This window comes from Astatotilapia calliptera, chromosome 12 (genome assembly GCF_900246225.1).
Source record: "Astatotilapia calliptera chromosome 12, fAstCal1.2, whole genome shotgun sequence".
Lineage (NCBI taxonomy): Eukaryota > Metazoa > Chordata > Actinopteri > Cichliformes > Cichlidae > Astatotilapia > Astatotilapia calliptera.
This window is the reverse complement of record NC_039313.1, coordinates 15,537,670-15,553,485: the sequence shown is the minus strand read 5'-3', so window position 1 is coordinate 15,553,485 and position 15,816 is coordinate 15,537,670. Positions and strand designations below refer to the sequence as shown.

The following is a 15,816-nucleotide window of genomic DNA, read 5'->3' as shown; positions in this document are numbered from 1 at the left end:
ATCATCAGTTTCTGTCTTTGCAGACCCTGAGTTAACAGTCAAAAAGTTAACCGACTCCGAATTCGCCGGCTCAGAGCTGGAAATTCCCAGCGTGGAAGAAGCCGGGTGACAACTGTTCTGTTCACTCACCACGTCCAGCAGTTCAGAACTGGACTCGGGTTGCAGTGAGGGACGGCGACGACGAGAACGCCGCTTTCTCTTAGAAACCGGAGCGACAGAAAAAACGGAGAGTGTCGGAGCAACAGTGACTGGTCCCTCATCCTCTGACCACATTCCTGCCAGGCATGAGGCAGGTGAGGGGTGGTCGGAACCAGACGTGAGGGAGGAAGGAGTCCGATGCTGCGACTTCAGCTGCTGCAGAGGGGCTTTAGAATGCTCCGCCTGCTGCGGCGGCATGAGAAGGCTTGCTAGCTGTGACTGAGGCAGTGTGGATGAGGAGATGAGGGTGAATTGGGCCAGCTCCCGGGCTTTGACTGCCTCCTTAGCCTGGGTCAGCGAACGGCTGAACTCCGAGGCAATAGACAGCTTGCGCAGTTGAGGATTTCTGTCAAATATGGTTTGTATTGCATTCAGCCCGACTGAGAACGTCTGCAAATCTGAGGCGTGGCTAATGCGAGTCATCAGTCCGAGGATGCGAGCAAGGTCCACCTCTCTCTCGACGTGAGCTGAGTCCGCTGGGTCCATGTTATGGTTGCGTCCTTCTGTCACGGTGAGTTGTGTGGCTGTCAGTGACTGGACCCACGTGCAGGACTCGGAGACAAAACATTAACTTAAACGACGGCTTTATTTGCTGGAGAGTCACCTTTGGACGATACATAAACAACAACTTAAACTAACTAGACAGGGGATGCTGAAGGAAGACGACCATGGATACACACACAACAAACGTGGAGGACGCAACAACTGGCAGGGAAAAACACAGGGCTTAAATACATACTGAGGTGATTAGGGAATGTGAAACAGGAGGAGAGCACAGCTGGGACTCATCAGACATGACAAGACAAGGGGAGGCAAAACTCAACACATTGACATAGTACACAGACTTTCAAAGTAAAACAGGAAACTGAACAGACGTGGACTAAACTAGGGGATACAGTGACAGAAATCAAACCCAAGAGAATCAAAACACATCATGAAAACAAAGATAACTAATACAAACAGAAAAACACTGAGTCCACATACTCAGGACCGTGACACATACAACACCAGGTGTGTGAGTGTGAGGGAGAGAAAGAGAGTGTGTTTTTGTCACGAAATGTACTTGATAATGAAGGTGAGAAGCTTCAATAATGCCCCCCAGGAGCCAGAGGCAGACAGAGATGGATCCAGGAAAAACCGGGCCATCTGCAGCCCCAAGAACGCTGAAGACCTGGGGCCAAACTTGTCAGCTATATCTGAGCACCCATCTCAGCAAGAGTACGAGGGAGACCCGATGGTGCACCAATGGCCAATGGCTGGGAGTCCCAGGGGTGATGGGTAGCCAATGCCGCTAGTGGCCGGCCAACCCGGTGCAAGTCAAGATCAGGGTACCCCCACCACCACCCACCAACCCACCCCCGCTTTTCTTTATTAAACCTTGTAACACTGACCTATGAATCTTTCAAGGACCTAAAAAAAAAAAAAACCCACTTAACTTCAACATAGATTGTAAGCTGCATCTAAACTGTATGCTTTCTTACTAGCAGCTTGTCACAAGAACACATCATTTGTTCTCAATGTAAATACAGTATGTGCGGAAGAGTTTAGAAGAGAGATACAACTGTGAGTGTCTACAGCCATCTGTAAAATATGGGTTTGGGCCACATTTCAGCTGGTGGTGTTGGGGATCCTGTCAAAATAACATTATGAAGTCAGAAAAGTATGATCAGATTCTGATCAACCAATCAACACCATCTGGAAAGTATCTGATTGGCAACAGCTTCATTTTTCAGCATGATAATGATGACAAACACACTGCTGATGCAGTAAAAGCATACCTGGATAGAAAAACACACAGTGGAACATAATCAGCTAAGGATTAGCATCCCTAGAGCCTGGACATTAACATTATTGAAGCAGTGTGGGATCATCTTGACAGAGAACAGAACAAAAGGCAGCGTGTCTGTGAAGGTTCTCAGTCATCGTAGTCAAAGGAGCTTGCAAAGAAAAGCGTCTGGACTTCTTTAAGTTGCTTGAAGACGTTTCACCTCTCATCCGAGAAGCTTCTTCAGTTCTAAGGTCAAATGGCAGAGAGTCCCAGATATAAACCTAGTGGGAGTGACCCCCCACAGAGGGACAAAAGGACCCCCTGATGATCCTCTAATCGCCTGAGCCAAGGTGGGAAACTGGGCGTGGGTCCCAATCAGCCAGAGTTTCGGGTGTGTTCATTGTGAAACCTGGCCCCACCTTATCATGCGAATTCATCTGACCTCAGGAATTCATCTGACCTCAGGAATTCATCTGACCTCAGGAATTCATCTGACCTCAGGAATTCGCATGATAAGGTGGGGCCAGGTTTCACAATGAACACACCCGAAACTCTGGCTGATTGGGACCCACGCCCAGTTTCCCACCTTGGCTCAGGCGTCATCAGGGGGTCCTTTTGTCCCTCTGTGGGGGGTCACTCCCACTAGGTTTATATCTAGTGGGAGTGTATCTAGCTCCTTTGACAACAAAAGGCAGCCAACATCCAAAGATTAGCTTTGAACGTCCTTCGGGAAGCCTGGAGAACTATTCCTTAAGAGTACTTAAAAGAAATGACAAGAAGGCCTGCCAAAGAGTTCAGGTGGAAGAATACAGGTGGTCAGACCAGATATTGACTGTTAACTCTGGTTTTGCCTTATGTACAGTATTTTTATTTATGTTTGCACATTCTAGTAAATCACTGCACCCATTTCCAGATTTCCTAGAAAAACGTAAAGAAATGAGAGTTGGTTCAAGATTTTGCACAATAGTGTATTTGTTCTGTTTCTAAGCTGACACAAATTTAGGTATATAACAGTATTATACACATAACGTGGAATACACACTGCATACTATAGTGTTTGTACAGAGTCTGTGTGTTCTTCTCTCTGAATTCCTCCACTTCCCCTCTTTCTTTCTCTTTCAGGATAATATATATGTCAGTGCTCGTAGCCGTGGTGTGCTGGCTTGCTCTGGACACGGCCCAGCGGGGGACTAGACAGCTGGTATCTTTCTTCGGCTTGCTGCTGTTCGTCTTCTTAACACTCCTGTTCTCCAAACACCCCTTCAGGGTAAAAGACGGACATACATGCTTACAAATGCATAAATGCACAAATTCACACACGTATTTTTGCACATAGACAAATGTATTTTTCATGTGTGTTGCAGTGGTCTTGGCAAACGCTGGTTTTTGGGACTGGGCTGCAGTTTATCTTTGGCCTTCTCATTCTCAGGACCACTTTTGGTTTAGGTGCACTGCGGTGGCTTGGAAACAAAGCAGAGGTGTACACACAAATATATTTAAACACACACACATCCTTTTTTTAGTGGCTTGTATGGTTGCTTTTGGTAAATTTGCAGATGTAGCAATCACTGCTTTTCTAAAACAAATGTTCCTCCTGCATATATTTGACATTTAATCTTAAGATGATGGAAACACTACATTTAAAATGTAAAAAAAAAATCATCTGTTACAATTTTCTTTTTTCTGTTGCTGAAAACTGAACATCTCTATGCAGGCGTTTATGTCCTTCACAGATACCGGATCAAAGTTTGTGTTTGGTGAAAGTTACACGGACCACTTCCTTGCCTTTAAGGTATGACGATCCAGTGAAACCGCACATGTGACTAAATGTGTTTAAAGGACAATCTAGTTTTTAATATCAAGGTATAAACATAACTAGAAGCATTACAAATATTTTGCTGATTGTGGACTCTCTGCAGGTGATGCCAATACTTGTATTTTTAAGCTCTGTCATCTCCATGCTCTACTACATTGGCTTCATGGCCTGGCTCATTTGTAAGGTGAGAATGGAGGAGAGCACAGACACAAAAAGACATGCTGTATAAGGAGTCAGATGAATTGTTTCAAAGCATTATTTTAGAAATAAGACTGTTGACTGTTATAGTAACAGACAGCACGGAATGAGAATGTATATTAATAATAATAATGATAATGATAGTGTTGTATTTATCACATTATTATTATTATTGTTATTGTTATTATTATTATTATTATTATTATTATTATTATTACAGTTTTCCCCTGTTTTACATTCCATCACTGATTTTTCCCCAGATTGGATTCATAATGCAGGTTACCATGGGAACATCTCCAGCAGAATCAATGGCTGCAGCTGGAAATATATTCCTTGGACTTGTAAGCAACTGTAACCATTTACAATAGTACACCAATATCAACTGTATTGATCAACTAATCTCAGTCGACTCCATTGTCTGTCCTCATCGTCATCTCTCTCATCAGGCCAACTCACCTCTCCTGATTCGTCCATATATCAGTGAGCTAACTCTCTCAGAGATCCATGCTGTGATGACAGGAGGTTTTGCCAGCATCTCTGGTACCATTTTGGGAGCCTACATCTCCTTTGGGGTGAGGAAGAGGATGTGCTGAAAGGATGGGATGTGGATTTGAAGAAGTGTTGAGATTGTCAGAGTTAGGCATATTTGGAAAGTGTTTAGGCACCCAAACTTGTCCTGTGTGCGCTTGATTAAAATTTTATTCTCGTGAATAAACTAACAAAAACAAATAAAAATACAAATAAAGGGAATAAGGGCAGACACAAGGCAAATTCATGTCAAGTCCGAATAATTAAATGGGAATTGGGAAAGTGCTAAACTACAAGCAATGAAAAGTATACACAGGGAACGCAGCAGGAAAATACAAGAGTGATTGACAAGATTTAAAAAAAAATTGGCTATAAGAAGTTCAAAGACAACCTCACATGTGATAACTGGACAGCAGTTTAACAAGAAGTTTAACGAACTGGAAAGTAATACGTGAGTATTTTCAGAAATAAAACAGAAAACTTAAATCAAGACACAATTTCTATCTTCTCAACCTTTTCTATTGACCTGGGCAGCTTAAATTTTGCAATGCAGTGGGCAGAGTTTACCCCAACATCAAAAAAACCATCCAAAGTTATGCTCTCTATCTCGACCAGGTCTCTCTCTCAAAAGAGATTCATCTTCATGGCTGAATAAAGGTCACATTTGTTGTAATTATTAATGCTCAATTTCAAAGAGCAGGATGCAAAAAATAGAGTAATTTCTCATTTCATTTAAGGCTTGTGACTGAATTTGACAATTTGATAAAAAGAAAATGAAAAATTAATCTCTGCCATTTGTTGCCTTTCCTTTGAGGTTGATGCAACGCACTTGTTGACAGCAACAGTAATGTCTGCTCCAGCTTCCCTGGCCATTGCTAAGATGTTCTGGCCTGAAACTATAGTTTCAAGGTCCAATCGACCAGTCAAAATGGACAAGGGGTGGGTAGGAGTGATCACAGTAAACACACAGATAACTACACCATACAACATCTATTGTCTACTTGATTCAAATGGTTACAATGGTTTTCTACAGTTCAATCTTTAAATTCACTCTGTTTAAATTATTTCGCTGTTGCTTCATCCTGTCACTTCTTTCTGACTTCTTCGTCAGTGAAAGCAAGAATTTGTTGGAGGCGGCATCCCTTGGTGCATCTCGTGCAATCGCACTAGTGGCCAGCGTTTTAGCCAACATCATTGCCTTCATGGCCCTGCTGTCCTTTTTTGATGCTGTCCTCTCCTGGCTGGGAGGGATGTTCGACTGTCCACAGCTCAGCTTCTCAGTGAATATACACAAACACATACACCAACCCTCCAAAATAAACTTTATATAAATATAATAAAACACAGCTTGATGTGACTATTTTTCTATTGTTTCTGCTTCTTTGTGTCCCTTGTTTAGCTCATCTGCTCCTACGTGTTCATGCCTCTCTCCTTCATGATGGGTGTTTCCTTTGAGGACAGTTTCATTGTTGCTGAACTGATGGGCATTAAGACATTCCTTAGTGAGTTTGTGGCCTTTCAGAAGCTGTCAGAGTTGATAAACCGGAGGAAGGCAGGGGGGCCAGAATATGTGCACAATGTGAAGCAATACATTTCTGTAAGTTTTATTCATGTTCTCACTATTTCTCTTCTAATTTTTAGTTCTTTCCCTATCTGGTTTGCTCAGTATGATTAGTCACTGTTCACAAAACAGTGAATCAGTCATCTGTCATCACGATGCCACACAAAGTCAGCAGAACTTCACAGATATCAGTCTATCCAGTTAGGAAGGATAAACAACTGTGGATTCCATTAAAAAAACATTTAAAAAAAACAGGAAGTGAGAGCTATAACTAAACAGGGAAATAAAAAACATATAGAAAAACTGTTTTGTCCTTGTCCTCGAGGACAAAGACAACATCGCATTGAGACAAAAAATAATGCTCCGTGTCTCCCAGTCACGGCCCGTGCGCCATCAGTGCAGATGCCAACATATCTGTCCCACACGAGTCCATGAATGTGTCCAGCTTTGAAATATATCTACTGCAGTTGTCCTTCTGTTTACAGAACAGTATCAGACCATTCATCACTTTCCATATGACTGTCTCCAGCTATGCTAGTCACTTGGCCAGTATCCACAGATACACGTTGTTGTTGAACAATCACCTGTGCAGTCACTGGCAAATGCAGATATGAGCTGATTGGTGGTATTCGATGCGTTTCGATGCTGCACTGAATGCTTGGAGACAACTTCGACAGTCAGGTGTCAGTCAATTGGGCAAGTGACGCCTGTGAATTTTCCCAGCGCAATTTTTTTGCTGAACACCAGAGGGTGGTATATACACATTTATTTACATCAAACTGTATTAGTGCAAATGTAGGCTTTTGGAATTCATGACACCCCCCCCGCATACCTACAACTTCATGCGTTTTCTTTACTAGATTTATTTGCTCTGTTCCAGGTCCATTCTGAAGCCATTGCAACATACGCTTTGTGTGGATTTTCCAACATTGCTTCACTGGGGATGTCCATTGGAGCGCTGTGTGAGTGACACCTGTTACGAAAGCTGAGGAGAAAAAAAAAATAGAAAAGCATTCAACTTCATGATGTTGGAAAAATTCTGAACTATATTGTAGCACACTATTTTTTGATAGTATCTCCACCACATGAACAGACTGGGGGGTGGGATGGAGGGGGTGTCCTTGATGTTTTTGGTTGGCACAACAAGGAACCCATCTGTCACATTTAAGGCAAGTTACAGTGTGTGGGCTGAATGGGCTTGTAGCTGCCAAATTCCCCTAACTCTCAAATAGACAGAAAATTATCAAAAGTTTAAACAAACGCATTTATAACTATTATTATATAAAGTAATGGGACAAGTCTAATTTGTGTGCTTGTTTTCAGTCAAAGAACAGACCGTGACTATGAAAAAATGATTACTTTAAATTAAGAAAAAACTCCACATTCATCATTTTGATGAAGTGTAGCGAAGAAGTTACAAAGATGAACAATCATGCATTTCAACGGTCCTGACATTTACAATGACAAGGCCAAACCTGATAAATGCACTTTTAAAAACATCTTCACAATTTCTTCTCCAGACACAGCTCAGGGATCCTTCAAGTATTAAAGGACTGAAAATAAGCAAAAAGTCTTGATTATAGAAGGGTAAGAAGAAAAAAACTGTCAATTTTAACTTTTCATGTCATTCTGCTGTTGTGCTCAAATGTAACAGGACAGTCTAATATAATAGTAACTTGTCCTTGGTCTACAAAGGACAAGTCTGAGGTTTGGAAGCCATGGGCATCACCAGAGAATAGATTTTCTGATGCTTTGCTGGTCCTGTGTTCAGCTGTTTGTTTGTGGGTCTTCCAGTCTGTAGTTTGATCAGGTGACTGTCTCGGTGCTTGTAGCACTCCTGAAGCTCCTGGTTTGCTTTCACAGTATGTCTGGACTACTTGAACAGTCAATTTTATTATATTCATCTGAATCTGACCGCTGAGTTTAGCTCTATACGTGGGGCGATCGTGGCTCAAGAGTTGGGAGTTTGCCTTGCAATCGGAAGGTTGCCGGTTCGAGCCCCGGCTCGGACAGTCTCAGTCATTGTGTCCTTGGGCAAGACACTTCACCCGTTGCCTACTGGTGGTGGTCAGAGGGCCCGGTGGCGCCAGTATCCAGCAGCCTCGCCTCTGTCAGTGCGCCCCAGGGTGGCTGTGGCTACAATGTAGCTTGCCATCACCAGTGTGTGAATGACCGAATGTGTAAAGCGCTTTGGGGTCCTTAGGGACTAGTAAAGCGCTATACAAATACAGGCCATTTACCAGGCCATTTTTATATGTGTCAGAATTGCTTCTTTCTCCTATCAAATCCTCAATAAGCACAGGTGAAACTCAGCTGCATCAATCTGCTACTGTTTGTTTCTCAATAACCTCCCACCGCCATCCTTCAGGTAAAAGTTGCCCACCACCTGTAAGGTTGGCTGAGTGATGTTGAGGGGTTTTTCTTTACAATAGGATCGTGTGATTCACCACTGTTGCCTTACCTGAATGTCCTTATCTTTTTATGTTGCACAGCTCACCTGTGTGATCCTTTTCCCAGAATGTTCCCACTATCTGTCTTATGGAAATAGCTGTTTTGTTGCCTATTTCACCCCCACTGAGAGCTCCTTCCCTCACACCTGTCCATGAAACAGCTTTTTAGGGAATAGTCCAATTACATTTGCACCTTGTATAAAACTGCCTTTAATTCCTCTAATCATTTTAACCCGCTGAACTACAGCTGAAGGTCTGAATTTCCATTTCACACTGATTGCTGGTTCAAACATACTGTAGAAGCACAGAGCCAAAGTTATAAACAAAATGTCCCTATGAAATTTAAACACCTAACTGTACGGCATAATTGTTCTTTCCCCAGCTGCCATGGCTCCAGACAGACGATCTGATTTCTCCAGCTGTGGCCTCAGAGCTCTGATTGCAGGCAGCATCTCTTGCTTCATGACAGCTTGTATCGCAGGTAACATCTGTTCTTCAGCCAGGCTTGATGTTCTCGGTAATAAAGTATTATGTTTGATATATTTCCTCATCAAGTACAAATATCTTTATTGGATCAAACAACTACTTCTACAGAAAGTGTGCATTAAATTTTCAGCAACTGTATATTAACCTTGTATACTGACATTGTTCTTAGTTCAAAAACATTTTTTATAGCTTTTACAACTGCAGAGTTTTAAGCACATTTTTAAATTTACTATTTAAAAATCAGTTCAAATCCAGCTTTTTAGTAAGTACCTGAGAGTTTGAGGGTTAAATAATACAATTAAGCATTATACTAACACTATATTTACTTACTTGGCATGTAATAATTTATCTTTATCTGTAAAATATTCCTTAATTAAGATTTAGTCATTATTCATTGTTAACTATTCAGGAATCAGTCACCTTAGTGTCAAATGTTTCTTTATATCCTACATGAAAATAGGCTATACAGGGAGTGCAGAATTATTAGGCAAATGAGTATTTTGTCCACATCATCCTCTTCATGCATGTTGTCTTACTCCAAGCTGTATAGGCTCAAAAGCCTACTACCAGTTAAGCATATTAGGTGATGTGCATCTCTGTAATGAGAAGGGGTGTGGTCTAATGACATCAACACCCTATATCAGGTGTGCATAATTATTAGGCAACGTCCTTTCCTTTGGCAAAATGGGTCAAAAGAAGGACTTGACAGGCTCAGAAAAGTCAAAAATAGTGAGATATCTTGCAGAGGGATGCAGCAGTCTCAAAATTGCAAAGCTTCTGAAGCGTGATCATCGAACAATCAAGCGTTTCATTCAAAATAGTCAACAGGGTCGCAAGAAGCGTGTGGAAAAACCAAGGCGCAAAATAACTGCCCATGAACCGAGAAAAGTCAAGCGTGCAGCTGCCAAGATGCCACTTGCCACCAGTTTGGCCATATTTCAGAGCTGCAACATCACTGGAGTGCCCAAAAGCACAAGGTGTGCAATACTCAGAGACATGGCCAAGGTAAGAAAGGCTGAAAGACGACCACCACTGAACAAGACACACAAGCTGAAACGTCAAGACTGGGTCAAGAAATATCTCAAGACTGATTTTTCTAAGGTTTTATGGACTGATGAAATGAGAGTGAGTCTTGATGGGCCAGATGGATGGGCCCGTGGCTGGATTGGTAAAGGGCAGAGAGCTCCAGTCCGACTCAGACGCCAGCAAGGTGGAGGTGGAGTACTGGTTTGGGCTGGTATCATCAAAGATGAGCTTGTGGTTGCTGCTGCACGCAATGTTGATGGTGAACAGATCAAAACACTGACAGAATCCATGGATGGCAGGCTTTTGAGTGTCCTTGCAAAGAAAGGTGGCTATATTGGTCGCTGATTTGTTTTTGTTTTGTTTTTGAATGTCAGAAATGTATATTTGTGAATGTGGAGATGTTATATTGGTTTCACTGGTAAAAATAAATAATTGAAATGGGTATATATTTGTTTTTTGTTAAGTTGCCTAATAATTCTGCACAGTAATAGTCACCTGCACACACAGATATCCCCCTAAAATAGCTAAAACTAAAAACAAACTAAAAACGACTTCCAAAAACATTCAGCTTTGATATTAATGAGTTTTTTGGGTTCATTGAGAACATGGTTGTTGTTCAATAATAAAATTATTCCTCAAAAATACAACTTGCCTAATAATTCTGCACTCCCTGTAGTTCAATGGGTGAAATATGTCATTACATACTACATAATACTGACAATTCATTCATTCATTTTCATTCATTCATTCATTTATTTGTTCATTTCCAGGCACAACAAATACCTATATTGAACATAAAATGCACAAAACAAAAAACAAAAATTGCCTGAAAAAGGAGTGGGACGAAGAAAACTTATTAAATCCCACCCCTATACTCACTCATCAACAAAAAAACAAAACAAAACAAAACAAAACAATATACTTCCCGCAGCTACGCCCATTATTGCATACAGTCCCATCAACAGCCCCGGGCGCATACAAGCATCTAAACTGCAGCTTGCAAGCAACAATTAGAGCCTTCATAACTGAATACAGAATATATAAATTATAAATTACATTACCACAGGTAACAGGCAGTAATAACTACAAGTAACAAACACACACATACACACATACATATACATACATATATATCTACACACACATGTACATATATGTACATACATACGCACAGTCTTTTTTTTTTTCTTTTTTTTTTGAATCCATACCAGCAATGGTAAGAGAACAGACATTACAGAGCACACTAAAAAACCATCATTGAGTATACTGTGACCAGACCAACTGTTTGTAGAGAAATTTAAATCTATGAATATTTTTGCATTGTTTCAGTTGTAAACTCAGACTGTTCCAGATTTTCACACCACATACAGACACACAAAAACCTTTACGGGTTGTTCGAGTTCTGGGTAATTTGAATTCTCCAAATCCTCTAACATTATAAACCTTTTCTCGAATTTCAAATCTAGTTTGTAAATTTGCCGGTAAAAGTTTAGTAAAAGCTTTATACAAAATTATGGATGTATTGTAATTAACCAGATCCTGGAATTTAAGTAACTTTGCCTGAAGAAAGAATTTGTGAGTATGATCTAGATAACCAGCCTTGTGAATTATACGCAGTGCTCGTTTCTGTACTGTGACTAATGGATTAGTTGTATTTTTATATGTGTTTCCCCACACTTCCACACAATATGTAAGATATGGAAGAACCAGGGTACAGTACAGAGTACAAAGTGCATCTTTATCAAGGAATTGTTTCACTTTGTTCAAAACTGCGAGGCTTCTGGAAATTTTGGTTTTTATGTGTCTGACGTGGGGTTTCCATGAAATTTTGTTATCAATTACGACTCCCAAAAATTTGTTTTCACTCACATTATCAATTGGTACACCTTCAATGATAATTGGTAATTCTATATTATATTTAAAATTACCAAAAAACATTGCTTTAGTTTTATTTATATTTAATGATAATTTATTTATGTCCATCCATTTTTTTTATTAATTGTAGCTCCCTGTTTACAGTCATTACAAGATGAGTATAATCATCGCTACTGAAAAATATGTTGGTGTCATCTGCGAACAGTATGAGTTTAAGTACTTGAGAAACATCAAAAATATCATTTATGTATACATTGAAAAGTTTTGGTCCCAACACTGACCCTTGGGGAACACCACATGTAATACCAAGTTTCTCTGAATGGTAATGCCCTATGCTAACATATTGTTCCCGACCCGTTAGATAACTTTTTAACCAGTTACCAGCTTTCCCTCGAATACCATATCTTTCCAATTTATCCAATAAAATTGAGTGATTAATTGTGTCGAAGGCCTTTTTGAGATCAACAAAAATACCAACTGCATATTTATTTTTGTCCAGTGCATCAGTAATTTCTTCTACTGCCTCAATTATCGCCATTGAAGTGGTTCTTTGTGTTCTGAAACCATACTGACCAACATTTATTATTTGATGTTTTTCAAGGAATTTTTGTAATCTTGAATTAAAAAGTTTTTCTAGAATTTTTGAGAATTGAGGCAGTAGAGAAATAGGCCTATAATTGGTAAAACTATGTTTGTCATTACTTTTATATAGTGGTATTACTTTCGCAATTTTCATTTTTTTTGGAAAACAACCGGACTGAAATGATAAATTACAGATATATGTTAAGGGACTAGCAATATTCAGAATAACCTGTTTAACTACAGACATATTTATGTCGTGATAATCCATTGAAGACTTAATTTTACATTCTAATGTGATATTTATTACTTCTTGCTCATTTGTAGCTGAGAGGAACAGTGAAAAGGGATTTGATTTTATATTACTGATATTTTCATTTTTATGACACGGGATGTCCGCTGCTAGTTCAGGGCCAACATTTATGAAGAATTTATTGAACCCATCGACAATATTACTCATGTTGTGATTTTCACCATTTGCATCAGTAAAATATTCAGGATATGATGTTCCAGAAGCTCCTTGTTTAATTAAGTTGTTTAACACATCCCAAGTTCCTTTTATATTGTTTTTATTTTCATATAATCTTCTTCTATAATAAAGTTGTTTGCTCGTTCTTATAATATCAGTCAATTTATTTCTATATGCTTTATATCTTTGTTCCACTTCTTTTGTTTTTACTTTGATAAACTGTTTATACAGATTGTTTTTCTTTTTGCAAGCATTAATAATTCCTTTTGTGAGCCAAGGACTTTTTTATCTTTTTTTTCTTTGTCATGTGTTCGTTTACAGGACAATGTTTATTGTACCACATAGTAAAAATATCTAGGAAATTGTCATAAGCCTTGTCCACATCTGACTCTTCATACACCGAACTCCAATCTTGTTGTGCTAAAATTGAAGGCATGAATTGCTTCTTCATTTATTGTTCGCTTTGCTATCATGATCTTGGTATCTATTTTTTTTAAATCACAGTCACACAAAGTAAAAACTGGTAAGTGGTCAGTTATATCACAGACAAGCAGGCCACTATTAATTTGGAAATCCATGACATTAGTAAAAATATTGTCAATAATAGTGGCGCTATGTGATGTTATTCTGCTTGGCTTTGTTATTGTTGGATATAGTGATAAGCTGTACATCGTGTCAGTAAAATCATCAATGGCTTTTAACCTTGTTGGGTTTAGCAAATCAATATTAAAGTCACCACAGATAAATAGTAATTTTTGGTTCACCGAAGCAAACGTTTTTTCTATCCATTCATTAAAAGTGTCAATACTTGAACTGGGTGTCCGATATATGCAACTTATTATAACATTTCTCTTTTTTTCATTCATGATCTCAATAGTCAAACATTCCAAAATTCCATCAATAGCCATAGACATAGTTGTTACAACATTATATTTTATAGAGTTATGAACATATATAGCAACCCCGCCGCCCGCCTTATTTAATCTATTCATGTATTTTAAATCATATCCATTCAAACAAAAATCTATTCCTTTATCGACATTGAACCAAGTTTCAGTGATGGCTATAATACTAAAGGGGCGAGAAAATTGTTGCAAATAGTCCTTAATGAAATCAAAATTAGAGTACATACTTCTGCTGTTAAAGTGAATTAATGAGAGCTTCCCGTCTAGGTTAATTTCTTTTTCATATTGTTCCTGAGTGAAATAATTACAATTTTTAACAAAAGTAGAGAGAAAGTTACTTCCAGAATCTATTTCTGGATCTATTATATTATGCTCCTTATATTCACAATCTAGATCAATTACTTTCTGTTGAAGAATTAATTTCAACATGTCCATGTCATTTCCTGGTGTAATTAGAGATGTTGGTGTATTTATCATTTGATTGTCATTAGAGTTATATATTACCTCGATACATTAGTGTCAGTTGTACTTGTCCAGATCCTCCATGTTCCTCACTATCAGTACTTTTGCCTCTTCTGGTGTCCCGTTTAGCTTAATGAAAATCTTACAGTTTGTTACCCATGTATGTTGTATTTTACCATTCTTCTTCAGTTGCCTTGCCTTCCTCGCGATGTCTGCGTTTTTTCGTGTCAGATGCTCATTAATGAAAACATCCGTGCCTTTCAGTTTGCGTCCTTGTTTCAGCACTGCGACCTTGTTCTTCCGATTGACAAATCTCATAACGACGGCCGGCGGTCTGTCACAATACACAACAAGAAACATTTATTGATAGTACACTAAAATATACACTTTGCAAAAATGTACATTTTAAAGTACTTTTGATCAATCTTCAACATTTCTGCGTACAATTTAATAAGTACTTTCAATTTATCTTCATCTGCATCCTTATGTGCATTTTTATACAGTGATCTGGCATAACAGAATTATTTTTAAAATGTAACATTTTGAGCTACATTGAATTGATTCCTAAATCTTTAAATCTTCCAAATGTATCTGTTTGGCATGTTTTATAAAAGCAAATAATAAACCTACATACATAACATTTAAAACCACAACTCGGATTTTTGTTTTGTTTTAGGTATGTTGTACATCCCTGATTCTGAGTGCCCACATTTGCTGAGTGTAGAGTTCAACAACACCAGCATGACCAACAGCTCACAGATGCACGCCTGCTGCACAGAGCTGTATAACAGGTGTGTGTGTGTTTATTACTGTTTATTACTGTTGCCCAGTTAAAACGATATTACAACTCACTCATCTGACCAAGTGGACATTTTCTCGTGCATGTGTGTGTGTTTCATTTGCAGTGTGACAGTGTATGAGCCATGGAACGTGACAACAGGGGACGGATTCAGTCAGAGCAGTCTGCTGGGCTGCTGCACGCTCACGCCGTCTGAACTTTTCAACTGCAGCCTTATGCTGTAAATCACACACTCCAGTGCTACAGAGATGTGCTGTTTATAGGTTAAATCCTTTTTAGGGTGTTTTCCTTTTTTTAAGTTAAGTTTTCTTTCACAAAAAAAACTTAAAAATGAAACATGCCAAAAACGTCCTTTTACCCACACTTTTTGCATTGTTTTATAATGATAGTTTAAAATATAGTGGCTTTTTTGTCATATATCCTTTTCTTACTTCTATTACTATATAGTTTGAAAATAATACATTTGCACTTTAATATTTCTTTTTTTTTTTTTTTTACTTTTATTTTGTTTCTACGTTGTAGCAATCATTATGTAAACAATCATTTCAAACTGCTCTGATGTGATTGATATTTTCTATGTCTGTACATGTGTTTCTAAAGCTTGTCAGTTTCTAAATAGTGCAAAAATCTCATGGTACAAAAAACTATATCAGAGTCATTTCCAGCACAAAAATGAGAAAAACTTGCAAAACCTGC

General features: G+C 38.9%; 1 protein-coding gene across 1 annotated transcript in view; it reads left to right on the top strand.

Annotated features, from left to right (window-relative positions):
• LOC113033639 (solute carrier family 28 member 3) overlaps positions 1-15,589 on the top strand; it is a 46,586-nt gene extending 30,997 nt beyond the window's left edge. Inside the window, exons 5-17 of the mRNA XM_026187633.1 lie at positions 3,089-3,233; positions 3,331-3,444; positions 3,681-3,758; positions 3,886-3,966; positions 4,241-4,321; positions 4,427-4,552; positions 5,323-5,447; positions 5,620-5,788; positions 5,908-6,105; positions 6,950-7,031; positions 8,902-9,000; positions 14,998-15,112; positions 15,227-15,589. Of these exons, the coding sequence (XP_026043418.1) occupies positions 3,089-3,233; positions 3,331-3,444; positions 3,681-3,758; positions 3,886-3,966; positions 4,241-4,321; positions 4,427-4,552; positions 5,323-5,447; positions 5,620-5,788; positions 5,908-6,105; positions 6,950-7,031; positions 8,902-9,000; positions 14,998-15,112; positions 15,227-15,344 (1,531 nt within the window). The 3' untranslated portion in view covers positions 15,345-15,589. The remainder of the gene's footprint in view (positions 1-3,088; positions 3,234-3,330; positions 3,445-3,680; positions 3,759-3,885; positions 3,967-4,240; positions 4,322-4,426; positions 4,553-5,322; positions 5,448-5,619; positions 5,789-5,907; positions 6,106-6,949; positions 7,032-8,901; positions 9,001-14,997; positions 15,113-15,226) is intronic.
• Positions 15,590-15,816: the final 227 nt, after the last annotated feature.